General features: G+C 41.3%; 1 protein-coding gene across 6 annotated transcripts; it reads right to left on the reverse strand.

The window, feature by feature from the left end:
* Window positions 1-568: 568 nt before the first annotated feature.
* LOC147046501 (guanine nucleotide-binding protein G(I)/G(S)/G(O) subunit gamma-12-like) lies at window positions 569-25,750 on the reverse strand. Of its 6 annotated transcripts, XM_085930089.1 has the most exons (5): window positions 25,349-25,750; window positions 15,397-15,471; window positions 15,270-15,317; window positions 2,843-2,950; window positions 569-2,726 (listed from the first exon to the last, which is right to left on the reverse strand). In XM_085930089.1, exons 4-5 carry the CDS (start codon window positions 2,933-2,935, stop codon window positions 2,601-2,603), a joined length of 219 nt encoding a protein of 72 aa, XP_085786215.1. In that variant the 5' UTR covers window positions 2,936-2,950; window positions 15,270-15,317; window positions 15,397-15,471; window positions 25,349-25,750; the 3' UTR covers window positions 569-2,600. The 6 variants fall into 6 exon arrangements, 4 of the variants coding, with proteins under 4 accessions (XP_085786215.1, XP_085786216.1, XP_085786214.1 ...); XR_015068204.1 differs by lacking the exons at window positions 15,270-15,317; window positions 15,397-15,471 and having other exon boundaries at window positions 25,349-25,449; window positions 25,547-25,750; XR_015068205.1 differs by lacking the exons at window positions 15,270-15,317; window positions 15,397-15,471 and having other exon boundaries at window positions 25,349-25,468; window positions 25,547-25,750.
* Window positions 25,751-26,135: the final 385 nt, after the last annotated feature.

The following is a 26,135-nucleotide window of genomic DNA, read 5'->3' on the forward strand; positions in this document are numbered from 1 at the left end:
CCTCTCATCAGCACATTCCTACACAGTGACAGTGTAACTGCCATGCTGGATTCTCACACTGTGGCACATTATTGCGTATCCATGCTCTGCATGTTGCAGGTCTGCAGGGCATTCGGCTGATACTTGATTAGGAACGCTTGCATGGTCGGGATGTAACTAAATACAAGAAAATCAGGTCCGGACAGCAACAAAGTCAGAAACACCCAAGAGCCCACCAACAGAGAATGAAAACAAAGCAGCCCTTTTCCCAAAATAGTAACACAACTCTCCGAAAGCTAAAAGCAGGTTCTCTCCATTTAAATGTCTGCAGTGCGGTTTTTAACAGCCTTGGTGAGGGAGGCCCAAGGTTTTTCCAGCCTTCGGTCAGGTACAGATTTATATACAGTACAAAATTGCAAAAATGGGCTTTCTGTGTGTTTTCTAACAAGGATCAGAGGAAAATTACAGGTGAAAAATGCTTCACTTTAAAATTAGGGCCACAAATGTTTGACCTCAGACATTTTTTTTTATATCACAAAAAGTTGAAATTTGAACAGGGGTCTGTAGACTTTTTCAAGCACCAATCCTCTTGACACAACACATCTTTATTGAGATATTGGAGCGCTTCACTTCGTCCATCTTCATACAAAGGCTACTATATTCATAATAAAGACATTCCTCAAAATGCAGATTTTGACAGTTATACAGTAAAGTTGCTTAATGGACAGAAAAGATGACATGGCAGTAGCAAGCTAAACATTTCTTAAGAGGTTTATGGCAGAAGAATTAACTGTTACAACCAAAAAAAAAAAAAAAACAGTTACATAACAATAACTGCGAACAAGAGAAGCACCAGGCAAGTGCAACAGGATATGAGGCTTTGCACCACGCGCAGAAACAAAGATGGCACGGTGCAGTTAGAGTATTATCAAAAATGACTTTCATCCTACAAGTACACAGTTTTTCCAGTAAGTGTTCTTCAGAATACAAGGCAAGCGTAAGTAAGGCTAGACATTTAGTCCATCTTTTTTTACTTCAATGGACCCCCAGAATTTGGATTGATGTGCATGTTTCTACCATTAGGACAGGTCAGCAGACTTTTTTTCATTTTTGGCACCCTATAACTGGGCTATCAAAATCTATGATTTGGAGAGTTTGTGCTCAAGGGTCATTTGTAGATTACTAGGTCTAAAAAGGGAGAAAAAAAAAGTAAAAATGTGTATGAAAAACATGTAAAATATTTTTATTTTAATAATAAATAATAATTACATTTAGAAATTATTTTAAAGAGAACGTGAACACCAAAATATGAGCTAAACAGGAAAATTGGGCAACCATTTTTATCCATCTTAGGGGGCGGCCATTTTGCCACTTGCTGGCGACTGAGAATGACATCACTTGTGACCTGGCAACTGTGATGTCATTTTCAGTCGACACCGAGTGACAAAATGGCCGCCCCCTGAGATGGATAAAACCAGGTAATTTTGCCTGTTTAATTCATATTCCAACCAAATATTAATCAAAACGAGGTGTTTCTACTAGTTAGGCTGCACAGAACAAACATGCTATTACAAAAAAAATTGGGGGGTTGACTTCCTCTGTAACTATAATTAATTAAATACGAGAGTGGAGCCATGAGATTTGAGTTCAATTTGTTCCATGACCACCCTTGTTTTTTTTCTCCACAAGAATTTTTTTTAATGAGCAATATTAAACTGTATAAAAAACAAACAGAAATAACTTTCGCTCTCCTCATAACCCGCAAGCACAAGCACAAAATAAGACTAATGTATTGTCCTTCTCTATTCTTGTGTGGTGATGCTTAACTGGACAAGTTCTGCTTTTCCACTTAACTTCAACTGGAAGTGACAGCTTGAAGCAAGCAAGCTGTGCTTCTTTTTTGCAGAATTGTGCAAGCAAGAGCAGGAGAACAGGCACTAAGGATTTTTTTTAAAATAAATATCTTTAATTTTTTATAGGGTTTTTCTATAGTAATGCGGGTAGGTTTGAAAATGTTGCCACGTGATAAACCAGGGGTTTAATCTATATTGCAAGATTTGTTGAACTACAAAATACACTTAAAAAAGGAAACGTGTCTGAAGCTGACATTTCAAGTTGATCATCACCTCAATATTAATAATAACCCTAACCCATGGAATGTGGATTGTCACGAACGCCACGATAACAAGCTCAACTGAATAACCCTGAATCTTTAGCCATTCGAACTGGACATTGAAAGTTACGGGTCAAAATTGCGAAAGGAAAATTTATCAAAAAAAGGGCTGCATGAACCTGCAGAGAGATGATAACAGTCGCTTCCCATGAAGAGTCATCATTAAGCTGAGGACCACCAGCAGGTGCCAGTTAGGTCATGCAGCCAAAGGCTTGCTCGTGGTTATAGTAGCAGACTGAAGAGCGGGCGACGTGGCGATTAAAGACTTGAGTGTCGGGGGGAAAAAAACAAAACAAAACCATGGTTGCGCCAGGAATTTGTTAACACAAAAAAGACGAGCCCGTGGTAATAATACGATCACGATCCACCCCTCACTCCTCCCGACAAACAGAACACAGCAACATTAATAAGCCAAAAATGACTCCCGTAAAGGCAGAGTGGTATTCTCCTACAATATAGTGCAGGGTTTTTTGTCCTTAAAGGGATTGTCTGAGGCGGGGATGCCCATGAGGAGAGGATCGGTCTTGGAGTGATCATTGCAGTAAGTCATAAGGTCTGCGCAGGCCTTCGATACCTGCGGGCATAGAAGGAAGCAAATTCAAACATTACTCAACTAACAATCATCGTTTTTTTTTTTAATAAATCACCTTTGTCTCACCCCGAATGTTTTGAAAGAAAATGAGAAGGTACCTTTATTCTCTCGAGGTTGGCCTCTATCCTCAGCTGCTGTACAGTCCGCCTGGCATGGGCGATGTTATTAGAACTATGAGCCTTTGAAGACATCCTGGCCTATCAACACTGGAAGAGACAAAAGCAGGGACACGCTTTTAATATTGCACCAATGTGTACAATAGATCATGTGAAATTAAATGCTTCCACTATTTTTTTTTTTGCTTCAACATAAACGTGACGCTGATAAAAAATATTTTATAGCATGACACATCAGACTGCATGGCTGTGTTGTCCAACATGTTACTATAATCAAGTGTGCACAACATTGATGTAATTTACCACACAACTAATGTACTCACAGAAACTCTTTATGCTTTCTAATGGAATAAATTGAATGAATGACGGGAAGATTAAAAAACAATATCCAGCAAAGTTGTTGCGTACAGCAGCTGAAGGCTGTAAATCACCAAACTGATTGTGGAAAGAAACAACATTGGGGTTAATGAACGTCATTTATCCTTACACACTTCCTCTTGCTTCATTGTTCCCAGAAGTGACATTGCTTATCTGGCGCGGCGCCACATGAACTCAAAGCCAACTTCATTATGGACACATGCACTACAATGACATCTGAATTGTAATAATAATAATAATTATAAGTTTGGTCATTTGTGACAGGCCTTCAGCATGTTCATGTTCACTATGCCCAACTGACACAATGGGGATTTCTTTTTTTTTTACCCCACTCAGAAACCAAACCGAAAGTGAGGTCAAGATTCCAGCAGGGGTGGGGGATGATGCTGCAGCAGGTTGAACAGGATTTTGCTTCCTGTAAATCTTCGTGTAAATAATTTACAGACATGAAGGGAACAAGCCCCAACATGTCTGACACTACATGTGAGAACCGTGTGTGCTCCAGTTGAGCCGTTCCTGCCTCCGCTGCAAGCAGATTTCCCCCAACTGCAATAAATGACACGCATGACTTCCTTTACTACATTCTGCAACATATTTGTTCTTCTTGAGACACATTCCGCTTACAGCCACATCATTCTTAACGGGCAACAGGAAACTTCTGAAGACAAGACATTCACCGCTTTACTGGAATATGCCCGAATATAGATCACATACTGCAATAAAGTACAAATATTGTCTGATAAGGTGAACTAGAGAAAATTGGTTTATTGCAGCGATTTGGCAATTAGACTCACATTTAAAAGCAGAAAAAAAATCAAACTTTGGATTATCTTATTTGTAATGCAGGATGAGATCCCGACACATCAAATTATGACGTGGATGTTTCTGTTTGGCCAAAAACAAGAGTGAGGTGAAAATACAAGTACAAAACAGGACAGAAAAAAAATTCTCTATTTGCTGACTTGGAAGCACCACAGTAAACACCTTTTATTTGTAGACATTAGGGTGTCTGCAATAACAAGCGTGAGACATGGATGGGTCAACTCAAAGTGCGCATAGCAAAGGGATCAGTCATTACTGGGAGCTTAGTCACGAAGGCTGGTGGAAGTGAAGAGGGCACCAAAATCCTTTCATCCAAACAGGATGAGTGAAGCAGGAAGTCTTGTCGTGCAAGTTTATTAAGAAAAACTCAGGGTCTGTTTTTTGTGCAGAGTTAGCAGTTTCCTATCAGTCTTAATGCAAAAAAAAGTCATGTAAAATATTTACATTTGTGCTGAGTGGGTCATTTACTGCTCTCAATTAAGGTGACAATGAAATCATATGAGGAAAGAGGCTGCAAACAAATCTGAAGAAAAAAAAAAGAAAGTCCGGTGAGTCGTTCCTCATCATACCTCGCTTTCCCGGCAAACAGTCAATTCATTCCGCCCAAAATGCCCGTTTAGTAAAGAAAAGGGAAACTGTATTCTTAATCACACTGCTGACTGGGAGGAATGAAGAAACTGAGTCCTTTGTGTGAAATGGCCTTGGGAAAGATGCGGGCAAACAATGGGATCACGAGAGGCCAGTTTTAGAAAAACTGGAAAACTGTACTGTAACTTGAGAATAAATAGACATAAGTAATCATTTTCTTCTCGTTGGCGCTTAAAGTGCGGGAAGACTTCAATGTCGCCAGGCAACCATTTAGCTGGCATGTCAACTCAGTCCCTGTGATGTGATGCCAACAGCGACTTGAGCCACTGGTCCAGTTTCAAACTGCAATTGGAAGATATCATGTTTGATGCAATGTAAAAAATATAAAAAAAATTAACACTGAGAATCAAAAATAGACCATGCACATGCGCACTTGCACACATGCAAGACATCCTGGACCACCAGAGCAGTGCTGCCACACTGCAGTGTTGTACCTTACACACACATACACACACACACAAACACACACACATGCGTTTCATTAAGTCTGCGTTCAAAGATCCAAGAACAGAGAAGCCTTATGACTCAGTAGCGTTAAGAGCAACACTCCAAAGAAAACTCTTAAATTTTGCTGCTGACGAATACAAACAGCAACCGCTGTAGTGGAAAAGAAAATGCAGCCCAGTCTAGTGTACACTCTGTGTGGTCCTGCAGGGTACTTTCAAGGATTGACAAAATGAGGAAGCTGCAGATCGAGTGCTGAGGGAAAAAGTGCAAAAAGACATATGTCTGAAAAGTTCCAGGACAAACTGAGAGTTCTTTTGACTGTGCCAGACATCAATCAAGTTAGGTGAGAGCTGTAGCAGGACAACTAATATTGCTTCACCATAGCAACGCACCTTCTCACAATGCCCTGAGCAATTCCTGGCTAAGAAGCACTGTGACGTTGTAGCAACCACTGGTCTTGAGTTATTTATTTATTATAGGTGAATGACTCCTGTGCACCACCTTTTGTCTCACAGATTATGATGTGACATCAAACCATTTTTCTAAGTAACAAAGGCGCAACCACATCTGTTGTCTACACATCCCGGCAATGGAGACGATTGCTTGGGTGTTCTGTATTAATTAGGGTCCACCCATTGTAATGCTTAAGTAGTCATCCTCTCATTATGTGTTGATTTAGCCGTTTGTTAATCGCTGAAATTGTACTGACAAGCGTGACTCTCTCTCCAGGTCTTGAAAAAAAAAACAGAACCTGTCAAGTGCTGTTCCTCATCCTCTGCACAGCTGACAGCAGTTAGCATGCGTGTGAATTGAAGCAGCAGGCAGTCAATTAAGTGCACTGTAATTCAGGCTTTACAAGACAGTTACAGCTCTTGCCCCCAACCTCGTTTTATTGTGAGCATGTCAAAGTTTGTGCTAAATGTTTCGATGTTTCTTAGAACTACAAAATGTGTGATGTCTTAATGTGTCTTCAAGACACAAGGCAAGTGAAGCCAACGAGTCTGCGTATGAATATCTGGGCCGTGTCTTTGGCCACCCTAATTGCAGCACCCATTTCTTTCCACATCAATTATGTGGCAACCTTTATGATGTGTAAGTGACAAACATTATGCGTAACAAAAGCCAAAATGGAGTCTGGACTGATGTCTGCTATTCCGGACAAAGGAGAGTTCAAAGGCCTGGACTCAAGCCACAAAATAGTTGACGAGTTGCCGCTTCTAGTGTAGCTGCGCACACACTGACGCACACACACTGACGCACACACTGACGCACACACACATGCACATTCACGCGCACACACGCACACAGCACACACACACACACACGTCCTTCTCATGTGCACCCCTCCCATTATGAACCGTGCAAGCAGGAGTTTCCCAGTCTGAGGGCCGAGCTAACAGTAGCCTTCTCATGCTCCCTGTCGCCAGTCAGCACTTTTCCAGCTGAGTGAGAAACCGTCGCCAGTTACACCTTCCTCATGACCCCTCACTTCACATCAAGCCCCCACCGTTGTATAAACAGCAACTTGTTCTTACTTGGGTCGCCTGTTTATAAAACGTAGTAATACTCAGTCATCAGTCCTGTTGTTTACGAGCCAGAGGGGTTGGTGAGACTTGCTGCGAGAGGGGTAAAGCAGCGACTAAATTGTGTGGTCAAGCACTCGCTCATGCTGTGAGAACCACCGGTGACATCATTACTTTCCCACTGAAAAAAAAAAGAAAAGAAAGCAGTTTCTGTTTGTGGCTGCTTTTTCTGACATTAAACGTGCAATTGTCTTGACCCGGGACTGGCACTGACTAGACTTCTTCATAGCTACTCCATAATTTTGTGACACTGGTTAAGGACTTTGGCGCTACCAAAGGCGTATTGTGTGTGTGTCTGTGTGTGTATGTATGTGTGTGTGTGTGTATGTATATATATATATATATATATATATATATATATATATATATATATATATATATATATATATATATATATATATATATATATATAGCAAATTTATACTTAATAATTTTGGCGCTACCAAAGACGTATTGTGTGTGTGTGTATGTGTATGTATGTGTGTGTGTGTGTGTGTATATATATATATAGTAAAGTTATACTTAATAATTTATACTATTTATACATACATAAAGTAAATTTCCCCGCTGTGGGATAAATAAAGTTCTATCATCATCATCATCATCATCATATGCCAAGACAACATTTTCAGCATCCAATCTTGTGCTGATAAATCAATTGATTAGCGTCTGGAAGTTAGCCTGTTAACCGTTAGCTACTCTGCATCCTGTTGAGCAGTTTGTGTATGAATAATAATAATTATTACATTTTAATTTTGCTAGTATTCATCCAATAAAGTGAAAGTGACCAAGCAGTTTCTTTAAAAAAACAAAAAAAATAGGAAAATGTAAGTAAGTGCATGAAGGAATATTATATTATTTCCGGTGGAAAAACACACTTTGGAAACTAAACAAATGCCGACCGTGGACGGCTTAGGTTGAACCTCAGAGGTTCCACTGTACAAGCAAAGTATTATCACACAAAGCGAGAGGTCAGCTGAAGGAAGCAGAAAAATAGCTGGTGACGCTGGGTGCGAGGACTCTGATGAGAGCCAGAGCCGCAGCACCACCCCTCAAGAGCAGGTATGTTTGCAAAGATAAGTGGCGCTGACACGACCCCACCCACCAACCCACACTGCACATTTAGAACAAAAGGAAATTCTGGGAAAGCAGTGTTCTCTTATGCCAGCCAGCCTGCAAGAATGTCACTGAGTGATCAGCTAAGAGGTCCTCATTCTTCCTTAGAAAGACAATTTCTTCGAAAAGGGCGGGTGTGCAAAGGTTAATGGTTAAACATGCGGCAGTGCAGAAAAACACAATGTTGTTATTCCTGCATTGCTGTGAAGAATTCCAGTTCAACAGAAATGTCTTGTGCAGTTTGCTTATGGTACCAAAGGAAAAAGTGCAGTTGAATGTGACAGGGATGTGCAAACTGTCTAGACCGAAGACTAGTCGAGACTCATTTCCACACTTGAGATTCATGCGCAATTTCTTGTGGCTCACTCCAATTGTACCGTGACTGCAGTCTAGTACATTAATCCCCGGCCGGCTACTTGTGGGTAGGGCTTCAAGACCTTTATTGCCACTCCAGGTTGAAATTTATTGTCAAACTAAATATTTAAACAAAGTCAATCAAATGCTAGCCATTCAAGTCAAGTAGAATATAAGGCTTTTTGGTTTACTAAAACCCTTATTGCTGGGATTAAGCTGCAAAATTTGCAAATTTGATCCTCACAAAAAACTAACAACAAAAAAAACCTTGTACAGTGAAGCCAGTTTATCACATAGGGACATGTTCCAGACCCACTCGCATTAGGTAAAAATCCACGATACTCTCCTGACCTTTCACTGACAACCCAGGCTAAAATTAGTCACCCGCTTCTATCAAATGCATCACTCTGGACATTCTTGATGCAAAAAGTTCAAAGAGTTAATAAGAAATCAAATCAAGAATAATTTTGCAGCTCCCAAAAACAAAGCGTTGTGTCAACTTAGATAAAGTAAGCACATCAGTCAGATAGCTGACCAAGAGAGCTAATCAGTGTCCTCAAACATGCTGATGTTTGGAACAAGACTGACTGCACATGCGGTGGAACAAGACTGACAAGGAGCAGCATCGGTGTCAGGGACTGCCTGACATCATGACAGATAAGTGCGATAAACCGGGGGCACGGGAAACTTCCTGGCTTGCGTGGGGTGACCGAGGGGCGCAGTTTGCATATGGTCAAACGTGGACATGTTACAATGACAGTCCAGTCACTACAATACACAAAGTAATCATGCAAACCCGTAATGGCTAAAAGCGGCACCGGTGCATGTGCGATGATCACATTTGCTGAGAAATGCATGTTTGTCAGGCCATTTCCATTAAAATATATATATTTTTTTCATGCAATTTGTTTGTTTGGTTTGAATTTCAAGGGCAGCACAGTGATGCACACTGGCCCCACCTACAGGACAGTGGTGGAACAGTATTGTCCTGCACAACAATTACACAAGTTAAACAGACAAAATTATTTGGCCTTGGTGGAGTTCTGCTCACTAGCTATGCACAATAGTTATTCTCATTTAGTTTTATGTTATAGTGCAAAAAAAAAATCTGAGTATCAAAATACAGCTCCTGAAATGCTGAGTGGGACGTTACAAGCTGGCAATGCTGTTTGGCTATTGTTGAATTTGCAAATGATCAATTGTGAAAGTTGGAATGTGGTAGAGGAGAGTGAAGCCAAAATGGATGCATGCAACACATGCAGCAGCTGCGTAGATAGGATTTGGACTTTTTAGAAGTACATGACGTACCAATGAGTGAACTATGAACCTATTCTCATTTTTTTGTGTTCTTTAAGTAATGCCTTAAAATTATACAAGATAGAGCCAAAGCCCTGACTAATAGGCAAGTAGTAGTGTCAGAAGGAGCTAAGTTTAGCCTGGGTTGTTAGCACAAGAGTTTTTCTAACGTGCATGTGCATGTTCTGCTGAGTGGCTATTCATTTATTCATTTATTTATTTATTTATTTATTTATTTATTTATTTATTAAGTTTGAAATGCTTTTCATGTGTTTGGGGAACACAGTGTGTGTGTGGTACAGTAATCGTAAGCAGTTTGCAGGGGATAGCGGTTGGGATCGTTTTTTTTTTTTTCCCCTCCCTGCATTCCTTGCACGGGAGGGGCCCCAATGTAGTCAGCCATGTCTTTGTTGATGCTCAGTAAGTATTTAGGCCCCTCTTTTTATGCACAGGATGCCAGGCGTCTGCCACGGGCGGCAGGCTCAATGATATCATTAGCACTTGGCTATTTTTGGTGCAGGCGCTCACACGTCGTCTATGTTGTTTCTGGCTACCAAGGAGGCGCTTTCAGCCTAAAACGTTAGCAACTTAGTCACCCGTGTGGGTGCCAGCTGGGTATCATCCAAATGATCAAGGTCCCGTCCCTGCAGTTTCCACTGAGGTGCCTAAGAGCCTCTGGTTCCCCAGTAATAGGCCATTATCAAGCCTAGAGCAGCCCAAAACAAACACAGGCATGCTGCAGATAATGCTGCTCCGACGTCACTGCAGACGCACGGTGACATGCAGAAGACAAAAGGCAACAAAGGCGGAGAAGGTGCCGGAAAGAATTCTCTGCAGAAAACAAACACGGTATAGGTCAGCTCTGTCACGGTACATCATAATTTATGATTTGTTTTTATAGTATACAGTCAAGTTCAAATTTCAAGTGGCACATCTTTACTGCACCATGTTTTGCTACAACCTGCTTGGTAGTAATGAGAGAAGAGTAAAAAAATATATATAAGTGCTGTCTGGGTCTGTATCCCAGCGATAAACAGGGGTTAGCGGTTGTATTGTCCAAAAAATGAGCAGCGTTTGCTGCAAAGGACTGAATGAGGAGAGAGGTGCAGTAAAAGGGCTGCGACTCGGGATAGATAAGAGTTCATGTCAATGTGTGCACGCGTGTGCGTAGTAGATGTGTGTTCTGCAAGTTGCGCAGCTGTGTGTATGTTGCATTTGGGCCCGAGCCAAGAATCAGCGGCCGGCAACAAGAGCGCCATAAAACCTAAAGCTATTGTGTGCCCTATGCCCGCACTCCCCCTTGCCTCTGAAAGCTACTATTCATGACAAGGACAGAGGGACACTACACAATGGATCTCAATTCTGCCCTGCCTATGCGGAACAATAAACAAACGAATTCAGTCTTTCCAGTCTCCGCCCACCCGGACGATCGCATGTACGTAACAAACGCTTGGTGCCAACCAAGGTGGAGCAGACGAGGGCAAAGGTTGACTGTGTTGCTCGTAGGCCATCAAACTGTCTCGGCTCCCAGCTGGATATGAGGCGGGGAAGGTGAAACAACAACGGCACGCACGGATGGAAGAATTGATAACGGCACACACCTCATTCGAGAACGACGTAAAGGTTATAAGAGATGGCCTGTTTTTCAAGATTTCTTATTACAGCTTGGCGAAAAAAATGGCAAAATGGAATGCAAAACTCGCCATTATTTGTTTTTTTTTGTTTTTTTGTTGGGCATCTCATCTTCTAATTGGACAATTTACACAAGACTTACCCGTACTCCAGTGCTTTGTGCAAGCAATTGTCCAGCCAACCAGGAATCACAATCTGTAGACCCCTGTGCAGATTTGCAATAAGAATTCCAAATTGCATGACTGGTTGGCCCATTTCTAAGTGTGCAATTAATTAGTTAGCAATGTCTACAAATCCCCAAAAATGCATCTTGCAAAAAATTGTCATTGCTTTATGAGGGTGATATTATATATAAAGCGTAAGCGTGGTCTCGGTGTTTGGTATTGGTATTTCTGATTACTCAAGAATCGAACACTCGCACCGCCATTGGTCCGAAAAAAAAAAAAAAAAGTTTTGCTAAACATCTAAACATCCCTAGTTTGACGTTATGTATTGTTGGTGTCCTAACAAGACTATTTATTTATGTACCATTTGAGTAGTTATATTTAACTTATATCTCAAGTTGCACAGGACATCGATTAGTGTTCTGCCTCATTAAACCGTAGGACATTTAAAAAAGTGCTCAGCCTGTCAACGAGAAATTTATTTGCCTGCAAAGTGCCAGCCTTTGCCCTTGCAGATCAGAGTTCAACGGGTCGCCCAGGTCACTGAGGGTTAGTGTGGATTTCCTTTTCCTGAATCTGAACACTTTCTAATATTTGCGCACTTAGCTAGAAGGGCGCGAAAAGAAGGTTGCAAACGTAAAGGGATCACATTGCAGATGACATCAGATACTTGAAACCTAAACTCATTAAGCAGGGGGGGGGGGAAGCTACTTTTCAGAGTCATAAACCATGTCCAAGACACAGTGGGCCCATCTTGGACAATAGTGCACACTTCCAGAGTGTTAGGTGACTTTCAAACCACAGTCTGTCTTGCTTTACACGCACTTCTCACTCACAATGGTGGAGAATACACACACTAAAAAAACACTTTGCCCCCCCCCAAAAAAAAAGATAACCAGAACTGTCACTGAGTTTTATCTCAGTGCAGTTAAGTCCAAATTATCGTGAGGAAGGAAGGAACATTTGCTGTACAAGAATGACATGCACATGCTTTGAAGACAGTACGCCGTGCGTGACCACTGCCTGACGTCTAATCTCACAAGATATCTTGATACGTGCATGCCGGTGGAGTCAAACAGACAAGGACACAGTCCACATATCTAACACTGATTCATAGCATCTGGATGTGACTTTCCAACACTGAAGTTCTAAGATCCAGGTAATACGTAGATGTTTTGATGTTGACAATTCAAAAGCAATGTAAATTCTCAGTCAAAATGAAGGCCAAACTAATGAGATGGCAAATCTCAGTCACAAATTAAAGTGATCATTTATTGCATATATGAAATGCAATAGGTGTTCTGATTAATATTTCATTTCTGGAATATGAATTAGACAGGCAAAATCCACCTGTTTTTATCCATCTCATGAGGGTGGCCATTTTGGTACTTGTCAACTGAAAATGACATAATTGCCAGGTCTCAAGTCACAAGCAATCACAGCGCACCAGTTTTCTCAAGCGGAGCAGTGGTTGGTTGTCAGTCGACAGCAAGTGGCTAAACGAGGGAATTTTGCTGCTCAACTCCAATTTCACAAATACAAGATGAATCAGAAATGCAGTGTTCAGACTCGTGGGAGCACAAACAACATATTATTGTCAATAATTTTTGGGGGGGTTGACTTCCTCTTTAAAAAAAAAAAAAAAAGGCTTAAAAAATAACTGAGTTTGAAAAAACCCATGCACTTGAAGTGAAGACTCGCCGTAAATGCTACGCAGGCTCCTTGACATCCAAACACCTTGGGCATGCATTTTGAGATGTAGCCCTTTATCAATACAATTATGATTTTCCTATTAGTCAGAGTTTAGTGCAGTCATCTACAATCTAGAGCATTTGAGGTAGGGCACAAAAACACAAAAAGGCTCCAGAGAAAGAAAAGAGAATGAATTTGTCAATTGAGAAACACGAATGGGCGGGGCTTCACCGCAATGCCATTTAAAGTAATTTATTCAGGAAACAAGAAGGATGAATACCAGAAACAGGCTGATTCATACGTGTTGAATGATCCACAAACTTGTGACATACTAAATTGATCGGAATGTGGTTCGAGGATACGTGAGGCTAACGTAACGCGAGTCAACCTTTTTCCTCATTTCACAGTGACATCAATAGAGAGCGGGGGCAGACCAAAAAAAAAAAAAAATCCTATCAATCAGGAGCAGTTGCATTAATGGCCTTGCCTCCCTCCTCATTTAACACTTTCAAAGACATGCCGGGCGCAGGAAAGACATTCTGTGGGTCACGCTGAGGCCACTTCCTGTGCAGGCAACCCCTTCATGCCTTGGAAAAGTTACATCGTCGCCTCCTCCCTTCACTTCCTCTCTCCTTGTGCACTCACCACTTCTCATAAAGGGGTCAGCGCCGTACTGCCGGGGGTCAGTAGGTCCACCTGCGGCACTCATGCATACGCCATTTATTTTTATGCTAGCGCACTACATACACATTACACATACGTTATCATTACGGCACATGCCGTCGTCAAAAGCAGTCATGTCATGCTATGCGGCAACCACGATAAGGACGTTACCTTACAGGAGATCCTTAAAGTTACATGCACAATTCATATTTACAATAGCGGCTTTATATGTCACGACTGAAGGTCACGTTACAAAGTATAAGCTATCTGTGTGACTGTGTACACAAAGAAATATGTTTCTTTGCATCTAGCCAGCTGAAAAACTGTGTTGCAAAGCCAACAGCTGATTGTCCTTTTGCAAAAAAAAAAAAAAATGTGCACAATCATTTTAGTGTGAGACCCAAAGAGAGGGAACTTTTTTTCTTCAAGTTCAAGAGGTAACCTACACAAGGAAGTCACTGTAGTCGAAACTTTTCTGTGTTTAACATATAGCAAGGACTTTGTTCCACAGCGCCCCACGCAAGAATAAATGACTTTAATAAATGCAAATGAAATGGGGATGTTTGTAAAAGAGACACCTGATTGCGAGGACACAAGAAAACAAGCTGCGACTATGCACGGCTTGGACACCTGCTCAGACAAAGACGTAGTGTGGCACGGGACAAAACGTTCGAGGGGGGGGGGGGGGGGGGGGGCTCACAGATGCATCATCAGACACTTGTACCCAGCATCTACTACAGGTGCCCTTTAGGTCAATACAGGGCTGCAGTCTAAATGCATGTCTAGGACTTACTTCCCCGTAGACTCATTAAAAGTTCCAAACAAAATGTGCAATCCATCAAAATGACAATTTCCCCTTTCGGGCATACACTGAAGGAACTGCTGCGTGTTAGCAGGACTTTGTGAAAGTCACATCCTATTGTTTTCTCTTTTTTTCCAACCTGTCTGACAGGAAACTGGGTTACACTAGCCGGACTTTCCACGTTGGGCAGGATATGACCAAATTTGGGCAAGTGCTGTAGAGTGTGTACGGCTAATCAGCGTTAACAACGTATTGTAAAGTTCCAAGAGGTGCGTCTTCCTGTGAGTGGGAGTGCTTCAAACATGCACATCATCTGTGAAGAATGAGTGCTGTTACATATTTAAGCACTAGTCTGGAATGTGTATGAACCAGGAAGTCAATATAGGGCAAGGGTGGTGGGGGTGCCTTTCTTGCAAGTTGCATTTCTTCTAACATGTGACAGGGTTTTGTAGTGGGCTGGCGTTAGGTATCTTGATATCCAAGAGCCCCAACTTCAGTTTTTCCAAGTTATGAGCCATTGCTTGGTCAGTTTTTGGCTTTGTATTGACTTATTATCTTGCAGCAACCAACATGCAAGACTGGCTTCAAGTTGTATTGTTGGCACTATACTGCATCAATCCAGTAAATAATCCAGACAAGAAAACGATGATGCACACACAATCCAAGCCGCCGTGCAGGATGAATAACTGTAAAGTGACTCATGTATCAGGTGCCCAACATCGGGTATACGAGAAAGTCCTGTTTTTTCCTCTCCCACACTTGCTGTAGACAATAGAATAAAAGTATAATGAACACTCAGGGTAGAAACTTACAATAAGGTGGGCCGACCTGGCGATGCCAAAGGCAGATGGTGTGAGCCTCTGAGAAAGGAGACAGACAGTTGATGTAATTGGAACGTTGATGATTCAACTCAAGGAAAAAATTAACAAAGAGCACCACCATGTGCCGAAAAGAGGTAACTGCAGATCAAGACTTGTCCACGAATTTATATGGGGTGGGAGCTCTCTTTTGTGGCTGTGGAAGGACATAGCATGCAATTAGCATGATAAGGAATAAAAGGCAGTACAGTACTGGAAATATGTAAAAATGTTTGGAACAATTTCCAGGGTACAAACAATTTAAAGGGTTGAAAATAATATAGATTAAAATATTTTATAAGAACAGTTAGCAATAATCTTAAAAATGCAATCATGCAGTAGAAGCAGAAAACATAATATCTGGAGTCACAGAATACTTTTCTATGCCAGCGACAGTGACAGGCTAAACAGCAAAATGCGTTTTATATTTTCTCCACTAGATGGTACAAAGAAATATTGATCTGTATACAGTAATCCCTCGTTTATCGCGGATAATTGGTTCCAAGACCACCCGCGATATGTGAAAATCTGCAAAGTAGTGTCACCCTTTTTTTTAACATACATACATTGTTTGTGTATCAAGAAGTGTATATTAAACCATATAAGTGCATATGTTATCATTAGAAATTAAATAATAGTTTTAAACATGAACGTATATACTACACTGCTCCAAAAAATTAAAGGAACACTTTGAAAACACATCAGATTTCAATGGTGAAAAAAAAAAGTTGGATATCTATACTGATATGGACAGTTTAATATCTCAGGTACAAAAGGATGTCCCGTCTTTTGATGGAAATAACAGTTTTCAGCCTGCACAGGGCTCAGTATATAGACACCCCAAAAATCAAAGTGAAAAAATGATGCATGCTTGACAACGTCGCGGCATGCTCCTAATGAGACGACGGATGGTGTCTGGGATGTCCTCCCAGATCTGTCTAAGGGCATCAGTGAGCTCCTGCAAAGTCTAACAAGCAACCTGGCGGCGTCTGATGGACCGAAACATTATGTCCCAAAGGTGTTCTATCGGGTTTAGATCAGGTGATCGTGAGGGCCATTCAATTGTGTCAATTCCTTCATCCTCCAGATACTGTCTGCATACTCTTGCCACATGAGGCCGGGAATGTCGTGGATCAGGAGGAACCCAGGACCTACTGCACCAGCGTAGGGTCTGACCATGGGTGCAAGGATTTCATCCCGATACCTAATGGCAGTCAGACTGCCGTTCTCTAGCCTGTAGAGATCTGTTCGTCCCTCCATGGAAACGCCTCCCCAGACCATCACTGACCCACCACCGAACCGGTCATGCTGAATGATGTTGCAGGCAGCATAGCGCTCTCCTTGGCTTCTCCAGACCCTTTCACGTCTATCACAGGTGCTCAGGGTAAACCTGCTCTCATCTGTGAAAAGCACAGGATGCCAGTGGCGGAGTTGCCAATTCTGGTGTTCTATGGCAAATGCCAATCGAGCTCCACGGTGCTGAGTAGTGAGCATAGGGCACACTACAGGACGTCGTGCCCTGAGGCCACCCTCGTGAAGTCTGTTTCTGACTGTTTGGGCAAAAACATTCACACCAGTAGCCTGCTGAAGGTCATTCTGTAGGGCTCGGGCAGTGCTCAACCTGTTCCTCCTTGCACAAACCAGCGGATATCGGTCCTGCTGATGGGATGAGGATCGTCTACGGCCCTGTGCAGCTCTCCTAGAGTAACTGCCTGTCTCCTGGAATCTCCTCCATGCTCTGGAGATTGTAGTGGGAGACACATCAAATCTTCTTGCAACAGCACGCGTGGATGTGTCATCCTGGAGGAGTTGGACAATCTGCGCAACTTCAGGAGGGTTAAGAATTCGCCTCATGCTTCCAGTCGTGATAATGACTCTTGCTAAAGCCAACACTTGTGGAAAAACAGTTAAAAAAGATCAAGAGGGAGGAGCTTGAAATGGCCTCCACCTGCAAAACCAGTCCTGTTTTGGGGACCATCTCGTTGTTGCCCCTCTAGTGTACCTGTTGTTAATTCAATCAACACCAATGCAGCTGAAAGTGATTAACAACCCCCTCTGCCACGTGCCTTACCAAAACCTTATCAGAGAAGTTAATTGAATTCATGCCATACCCTGATAAAAAACTGTTCCTTTAATTTTTTGGGAGCAGTGTATATTAATACATGGTATAAATGACATACAAAAAAATAATGTATAAATAATAAAAATATAAATATGATTGTGTGTGTGTGTGTGTGTGTGTGTGTGTGTGTGTGTGTGTGTGTGTGTGTGTGTGTGTGACATATGTAACAAAAGTATACATACTGTAAATATGATTATAGACCTCTTTTATAACTATAACAACGTCTTTATAACAAGGTACAAGTGTACCTACGGTAAATGTGTTTTTAGAACTCTTATTATGAATTTTTTTATAACAAGGTACAATACTGTAAATATGTTTTTAGAACTCTTGTTATTATAGCAACTTTTTTTATAAAAAGGTACAAGTGTACGTACTGCAATTGTGTGTACACTACCTGCCTTCTGCTGGCATGTGGGCGACTTTCGTGCCATAATTCCTCAATTTAGAAGGCTTATTTTGAATTTGTCAATTCTTTTGGGTGGGGGGGGGGGAATCCACGATGTACTGAAGCCACGATAATCGAACTGCGATGTAGCGAGGGATTACTGTACTCCTATCTTGCCATACATCACACACCAAGTATATTTCTGAGTACACTGAGACAAGCTCATCACTATTTCATTGTTTTCTGTATAAACAGACATTTCCGTTTGATGGTGTGCAGTCACGTTTTCTGACATGAAATATTTGCCATGGCTTGATAAATCTTAGGAGACACTGAGCTTGTTAATGTCATCTCGAGTCTCCTTGATGGAAAACAGTCATGTGATAAGTGGATAGGAGGGGCTGCACAAGGCCGCCTGACCATGACAACAAGGCCACATATAGATCTTCAGTTGTCACTACTGTAGTGTTACTATAAATTACCACCCAGCCACCCACTCATCCACCCATCCATCCATATCCATCCATCCATCCATCCATCCATCCATCCATCCATCCATCCATCCATCCATCTTCTTTCTACACTGCTTGTCCTCATTAGTGTCACAATTGAACTATCCCAGCTGACTTTGGCCACAAGGTGACTTCTCTTGACTAGTTGTCAGCCAATCCCAAAGCACGTAAAGACAAACAACCATTCACATCTATGACCAATTTGCCTTTAATGAACTTACTAACATCCAAGTTTTTGGAATGTGGAAGAAAGCCGGAGTACCCTTGCAAAACTCACACAGGAAGACCAGAGTCTGGATTAAAATCCCAAACATCTGAATTGTGATGAAGCCAGGCTAACCACTAGGCCACGCATCCTTCCGCTATAAATAACCTTTAAACTGTTTTGCTGTCTTCTATCTAAATCATTTAGCCATTAGTGTCCTATCTTTCCGGAAAACCACATGCATGCGCACGCACGGGTATACGCAGCACCATGTTTGAATGTTGGCATCAATCAATTTAAAAAATGAATGGAATCTTTCACACACATAAATATAGAAAGAAAAATGCTTTGCTAACAGTTTGAAAGTTGATACGAAAAAGATGTCTAATTAAGGGGGAGTTTTTATTTTTAAACCACCGCGTCCAAGGAAGAATAACCAATCAGAGTCCGAACACGACGAGAAGTCAATCAATGGCCGTGCAATTGGGTTGTTTGCGGTACAAATGCTATCTTAGAATTGCTAGTGCTGCTATTTTTACATTTTGAAACTGCACAGTGTTCTTAGTTCATTACAATCCCACTTGGTCACCAAGGAAAAGTGTCCCATGACCACTCTATGTGTATATTATCCATCATCAAGAGAGTCTGCTGAGCCAACTCTGATTTATTTAGATCTGAATAAAAGTAGTGCAAATTTGACAATATGGACTTTTCATGTTGGAAGACAAAGTAAGATATTGAGCAAATCCAACTTGGGAACAGCGGCCACATCATGGGACAACACCACAAACCTATTTACGAACCAGAGGCAAAAGAACATCAGTAAAGTTGAACGACTGTTGCAATACTAAGCACTGGGTGTGCAGTAAATAAGGTTCCAGTGATTATAAAAAAATAAGAGTTTTTTTTTTTTTTTTTTTTTTACCAGGTACCATTTAGTATCTAAATTTTGAGCAAAAAAATATATAGTAAAGAATTTGATTGACGATGTTATAAGATCAGATAACATAAACCAACTTACAGATGTGGGAATGTCACATAAATCTCCCGTGTTCAACTCCCAAGAAAAAAGAAAATCAAGCAATTAAACAATTTTATCACTTAATTGTTACCAGTTGTTATTTACATTTACGTAAAAGTAAATTACTGTGCACTTTGTCAGCTCAGGGTTGATGGGAGCATTTATCTGTGGCTCAACATCAACATGACCGAGCCCTAACCCTAACCCCTAACCCTCAACATCAACATGACCTAGTTTAATACTATTAAACAATGCGAAACACCTTCTGAAGGGTGAACAAATATCAATGTTGCAAATAGGTGGATCGTCAATATAACAATACCCTCCAGCAGACTAATACTAAAGATGACTGACGTTTACTGAGCAGTTGTGACCGTCTGTCGCCTCCATGTACCGTATTTTCCAGACGATAAGGCGCACCTAAAAACCTAAAATTTTCTCAAAAGCCGACAGTGCGCCTTATAGGCCAATGCGCCTTATATATGGATCAATTTATGAATTTGTTGATCCATACTGGTTGTACACAGTGCTCTGCCAAAATGTTCAGTACGTTTTAGTACAATTAGTAAATTACAAAGTCACATCGCTTACCAGCATTACGGCAACCGTGGTCAGGGGGCGTCACTGAATAGCTGTTGTACCCGTGAGGCTATTTCATGTCAAAATAGGCTGCTCTGTTAATGTTTCGGGTAAATTTACGGATCGATATGGAAGGGAAACATAGGTAAGCAGTAGCAAGGTGTTAGATCGAACTTTAGTCAGTTCTGATCATTTTTTAAGCCCTCGTTTGAGAAACGCGATTGTTTACACTTTGCTGAGGCTCATGAGAGTTTGCGGGTGGCTAATGCTGTAGTGATAGCTGCTATACGCATGAGGCTATTTCATGTCAAAATCGGCTGCTCTGTTAATGTTTTGAGTAAATCTACGGATCGATATGGAAGGGAAACATAGGTAAGCAGTACCAAGGTGTTAGATCGAACTTTAGTCAGTTCTGATCATTTTATAGGATAGTTAGAGAAATGCGATTGTTTACAGAGGGCTCATTGGTTATTGGCTAGTGGATGCATATCGTAACCCTAGTCAACCGCAGTTTGTTGTAGTATAGCTTCTATTTTATGTGCCTTGTAATCCGGTGCGCCTTATATATGGACAAAGTTTTAAAATGGGCCGTTCATTGAAGGTGCGCCTTATAATCCGGTGCGCCTTTTGGTCCGGGAAATACGGTACTGTATTTTTGTATGACTGCACTATACTGAACCCTTGTGGCCAAGACATGCACATTAGAAGGAGCAGCACAACCATTGTATGTTTTTATTAAAAGTACAATATTGAAGTGTAAATTTTTGTTTTAAAAAAAAAGTGTAATTTGACCTTGGTGCAAAAAGTTTACCCACCCCTACTTTAAAATGAACTGTTATCCTTCTCAGACACAAAGATGCAATTAATCATTTATTTATCAGATGACCGTTTCTTTCCCGGTGGTTGAGAGGATCTCCAACTCGTACCGTAATTAGGAATAACGGTAAAAAAAAGAACGCAACCATGGTTTTGTTCTTTCTTCTCTTACCCTTTTGAGAGGGTTGCTATGGCAACACTTCCTGACTGGCTTGCTGACTATAAATCTGAGGTTGATGTCAACCTGGTTAGGGAGTGGGTGCTACAAACACGTGACTTCTTGTGAAAAGTTTGCTCAACAATCATTCAGTGCAGTTTATACTTCAGACATAAATGTCAGATATAAGCCGCATGAAATTATTATTATATTTGTTTCGCTTGTCGTTCTCGAGTGACGATGTCAGTGAGTTGGCCTATTCTGGGCAAATTACGACTTCCAGTAAAGCTTGGTATTCCACGAACGCATGTGTTCCGTTGCCAAACCAACAGTAGGGTGTGACTGTATCACCAGTCACCACCACTCCTCTGAGTACATGTGCTCCTAGCTAGGGAGGAATTCAAGCAAAAGCCAACCACTGGAGGCAAAAGCTTGTGACTAGCTACACAATCAACATTTTGAGGAGCAAAATAGCACTCACTTGGAATATGTCAAATCACAAGAGCATTCAGAGGCGATGTTCAAAACACTCCACGTTTATCAATGACTATCACACAGATATTACAAAATGAATATAAATATGCTAAAGATATTATACTGACTTTGTCTAAAGCTACTCGATTAAAACACCCCAGAAATCACAGCAGGTACAGTTTACATAAAAGGTCTACACACCCCTGTTCAATGTCAGGTTTTTGTGATATAAAATGACCAAGACAAATGATTTCAAACCTTTTTCTCACCATGCACGTGAACACCAGCGGGTTTAAAAAAAAAAACAAAAAAAAACAACTGGACGAAAATGAAACAACTGCACAACCTCATCACTGATAATGTGGCAAAAGGTACATGCTCAAATTAAATCCTATAGGTCATCCATCCATCCACTTTCTGTACCAATTTGTCCCCACGGGGTTGCGGGTGTGCTGGAGCCTATCCCAGCCGTCATCGGGCAGTAGGCGGGGGACACCCTGAACTAGTTGCCAGCCAATCGCAGGGCACACAGAGACGAACAACCATCCGCACTCGCACTCACACCTAAGGGCAATTTGGAGTGGCCAATCGGCCTACCAAGCATGTTTTTTGGGATGTGGGAGGAAACTGGAGTGCCCGGAGAAAACCCACGCGGACACGGGGAGAACATGAAAACAAGTAGGAACAAGTTTAACTCATTTACAGTGAATCCCACCCTTTCATCATCATAAAGTGAAGTTGCACTTTGCAACATCTGGGATTTACCAGAAAATGTATTTCTGACTTCCAGTCTACGCAACTAGTATTTCCACAATCAGTTTTCGTAAACGGCAAAAACTACAGCTAACAAAATAACAGTGAATACAATGTCTATCTATGTCAAAACACTACAGTAATATAGTCACTCACTAACCACAACATTTGATATTGACAATCAAGAACTCACTTTGCACTCACTAAATCGGCATTATCGAATGGTGCATGTTCCACTATAGTATCCCAACTCCGAGTATTGCTCTTTTAGGCCTGACTGTCAGAGGCTCGCAGACAGAGCTGCCAATCGAGTCAGGCAGCATTCTGTGTGAGAGGAAGTGCAATGCACCCTACTTCCAGAAGAGCCTGTAAAGCATTGGTTACGGCCACATGTGCCACTTCCCACATGATCCAAAACAGTTTAGCCAATGTTTGGCGAGCTAAACTCAAATGGAGACAAAAGGACTGAAAACAAATTGATGCCTTTTTCAAAAAGCTGGACAGGGAATTTCCCATCATTTAGGAAGTCTATTATGCCATCAAAGTGTGAATTTTAATTTCTCACAGATTTTTTTTTTTTCTTTTTACAATGAAATTTCTAGCGGTGCAACGACTAGCAAAATATTAGACTGCGCTAGACTTGTGCCCGGAACGAAAACAGGACCCTCTGTCTTACTAATCAATTGACATGCATCCCACGTTAGCGAAAACGCTGCTAGCCAGAAGCGAGCCAATTCAAATGCAAGCCATCCCACCAAAGCATAGAAGAGAGCTAATGAGGGCGGAAACTGGTCCTTCAGGGTCAAAGGCCACGTTTTTACCGGGAGCAACAAAATGTTGCCGTTCAAAACAAGGGGACAAAAATAACAACCTCATGAATGTTGACTTTTTTTTTTTTTTGTGCGAGTGTGTGAATAAAGACAAGCGTTTGTTCTAATGGCGTCACACCAGGCAGCCGGCCTCATGACCAGAACCTGATAGCATCAAACAAGAGGGCTGTTCATTATGGCTTTTTACAGTATGCAGGCACTGCACAAAACATTCACGAGAACACATTTTGGACATTTGAAGACTTAGTTAGAAACTACTGGAAGTGCAGCAGTAGCATTAACAAGAGGTAGAGAAGGTACCAACCTCAACTGAAGTACAAATAAAAGCAGAGAATACATGGCTGCTTGTATTGTTGGATGTTCTGTTTATGTGTTTTAAAGTAGTAGTTATTTGACAGTTTGTAACTATGCTAACTAACTTCCTGTCAATTGTGTTTCACATTTGTATTGCATGTTAGCATTAGGCTTTTTGGTTAGAATAAATAATATGGTTTGGTTGAACATTTTGTTGCTCAAATACACAATGTTTACAGTGCCGGTATAGTGAAAATAAATGTCTTCTAAATTTGACACCAATGAGTGTTACCAATCCTGCCAAATTTGAATGACTCACAAATGACAACGAGGCGCTCTTACGCGGTTATATCAGCGGACTACCGAAAAGGAAGGATTATGTTCAAGCATGTATTCAAAACCAGTTTTGTGAATGTGTTTTTTCTATAAGCGTAATTTTCAGCTTTGGCAGATCATTTGGATCGTTCATTGTACAACTAAAAGTGACATTGTTTTCCCGCTGCTACTCTGGTTAGAACCTACATGTTTATGTGCATGTTTACGTCCCTTCACTGTACTCCCTTCCAATCCTTCTTCTTTTCACGTGTATGAGTCATAACACTGTAATTTATAACAACAATGTGTACATGTCAGCATGAAGACCGTAAGTCAGTGTATGAGTAAGCGAGCGAACTCCTCAGCATCCACTCCACTCCTGATGTTGGCCCTTGTGTGATGTGAGAAAAGGCTTTTGACGGCGGTGAATGGAGTGCTAATGAGTGGGCCTTATCCACTCTCCGGCTGTATTTTGTGCTCATAATGTTGTGTTTTCAAACAGGGATCAAGCCAAGGCGCACACACACAAAAAAAATAGGTTGTTGGGCTTTGGATGAAAAAAATGTAGGGTAAATTATATATACTGTAACTTAATTTGACCTCTTAATTTTTAATGCGGATATCCAACGGGACAAGGAATGAATCAACAAATTAATTTAATTCATAAATAGACCAATACACTTTCTACTTGTTAAATGAGAATTGTTATTTTAGCAGTCCTCTTAATCATGCTTTTCACATTTTTATTTGACATCATGGAACGAACTAACATGAGACCTAGCATTTGACCAACCATATCTCAAACTCAGAGAGAGGTGGCCACTGAGCTCAGAGTGTCATCAGCAGGTTGCAGAAGAGTTACAGAGGTTGAAGTCATCACGTATTTATTATCATCCTCAAATTTTAACCAAAAGCCCAATATTCATATATTTTTGAGAGTGTATTCCACAGCATACCAGCAACAAAAAATGTCACAAAAGGTTGATCCACAGGTCAATTATGTACACACACACATAGAAATGGAGCACACTCACAAGGAGCTGCTGTCGGCCACAATTCACGCCTCGACGCTCACAAACAGAAGACCGACCCCAGCTCCCGATGCCGTTCACTCAGTCAAGCCCCTCAAAATCTCATTTTGGAAAAACAATTTACTTATTTAGATTTTCTAATGTACTTTTTAAAAATTTACCAAAGTGCTGTTTGCTGTACATTAACACAAACCATATTCTTTTCTGGGTGTCTGAAACAGATGAATGGAAATTCGATTTATCCTAAAAGGGAGTTAACATTGAGCCAGAATGTAACTGAATCAGTAAAAGAATATGTGGATTTAATTTCCAGAAGACAGAACCAGGGGGAAAACCTGCATGGACTAGTACTCACAAGGCCCAGAACAGTCTATAGCTTCCATCACTCACCTGTTGAATGCGTCAATAAGTCGCATTTGCAAGCTTGGCTTGTCAATTTTAGGTCTACTCTATTTTTTAATAAAAGGCCAATGAGAGCTTGCCTTAAGCAATTACTGGAAGAAGAGGAAGAATGTCGAAGCGTTGAGTGTCTCTTACCTGTCCGAGGTGCTTTGCGTGCACAAGTCTTTCCGTGTCTCCTTGCACTGGGTCGAGCTGTGTCCGTCAACACACGATGGGAGGAGACCTTTCCCTTGGCTCTGTAGCACAATGTCACAACTACTGAAGTGTACACTAGACGTGTTTACAACACACAGTAGTCTGCCAGCTGTAAAACATGAAACACACACTGCCCACTTGAAAGCTGTAGAGTCGCGCCGCTTCCACTTTCTGCTGACGTTTGCGTTAAAATGCTACAACTTTGGACTCTCCCCTCTTTTTTTTTGTAACGCAAGCCTATGCGAGTTCCCGTCTCCGTTTCTTTTCCTCTTCTGACAGGGCGATTCGAAAACGTCAACACCCGAATTTTGACGGGAGGAGAGAGGCGGTCCAAGTGAGACTCCGGCGGATGTTCGCCAGCGGTTGGCGGATGCACTATTTCCTTGTGAATTTTTCAAAATACAACATGCGTTAGTTTCGAAATTTAGGGGACAAGATATGTAAAAAAACAATAACGCACAGTTAAGTGGCAAAGTAATTTTAATCGGATTAATTGTATGGCTATAATAACCTGTTAACTACTCGTTATCATTCAATCTAATCATATACACATTACTGGGATGATCTGGAGATAAGTGATAATAAAGATTTTGAAGTGCATTCAATAACATGCTTTGATAATCTGGGCCCTGCCTCTCTTCTAAGGCCCTCTGGTACCGGACATCCAAGGCTTTGCGGCAGTTTGTTATCGCCATTGTCACCCCCAGAGTGAGACCTCCATTGCACT

This window comes from Syngnathus leptorhynchus, chromosome 14, assembly GCF_054491065.1.
Source record: "Syngnathus leptorhynchus isolate UIUO chromosome 14, UIUO_Slep, whole genome shotgun sequence".
Classification (NCBI taxonomy): Eukaryota; Metazoa; Chordata; class Actinopteri; order Syngnathiformes; family Syngnathidae; genus Syngnathus; species Syngnathus leptorhynchus.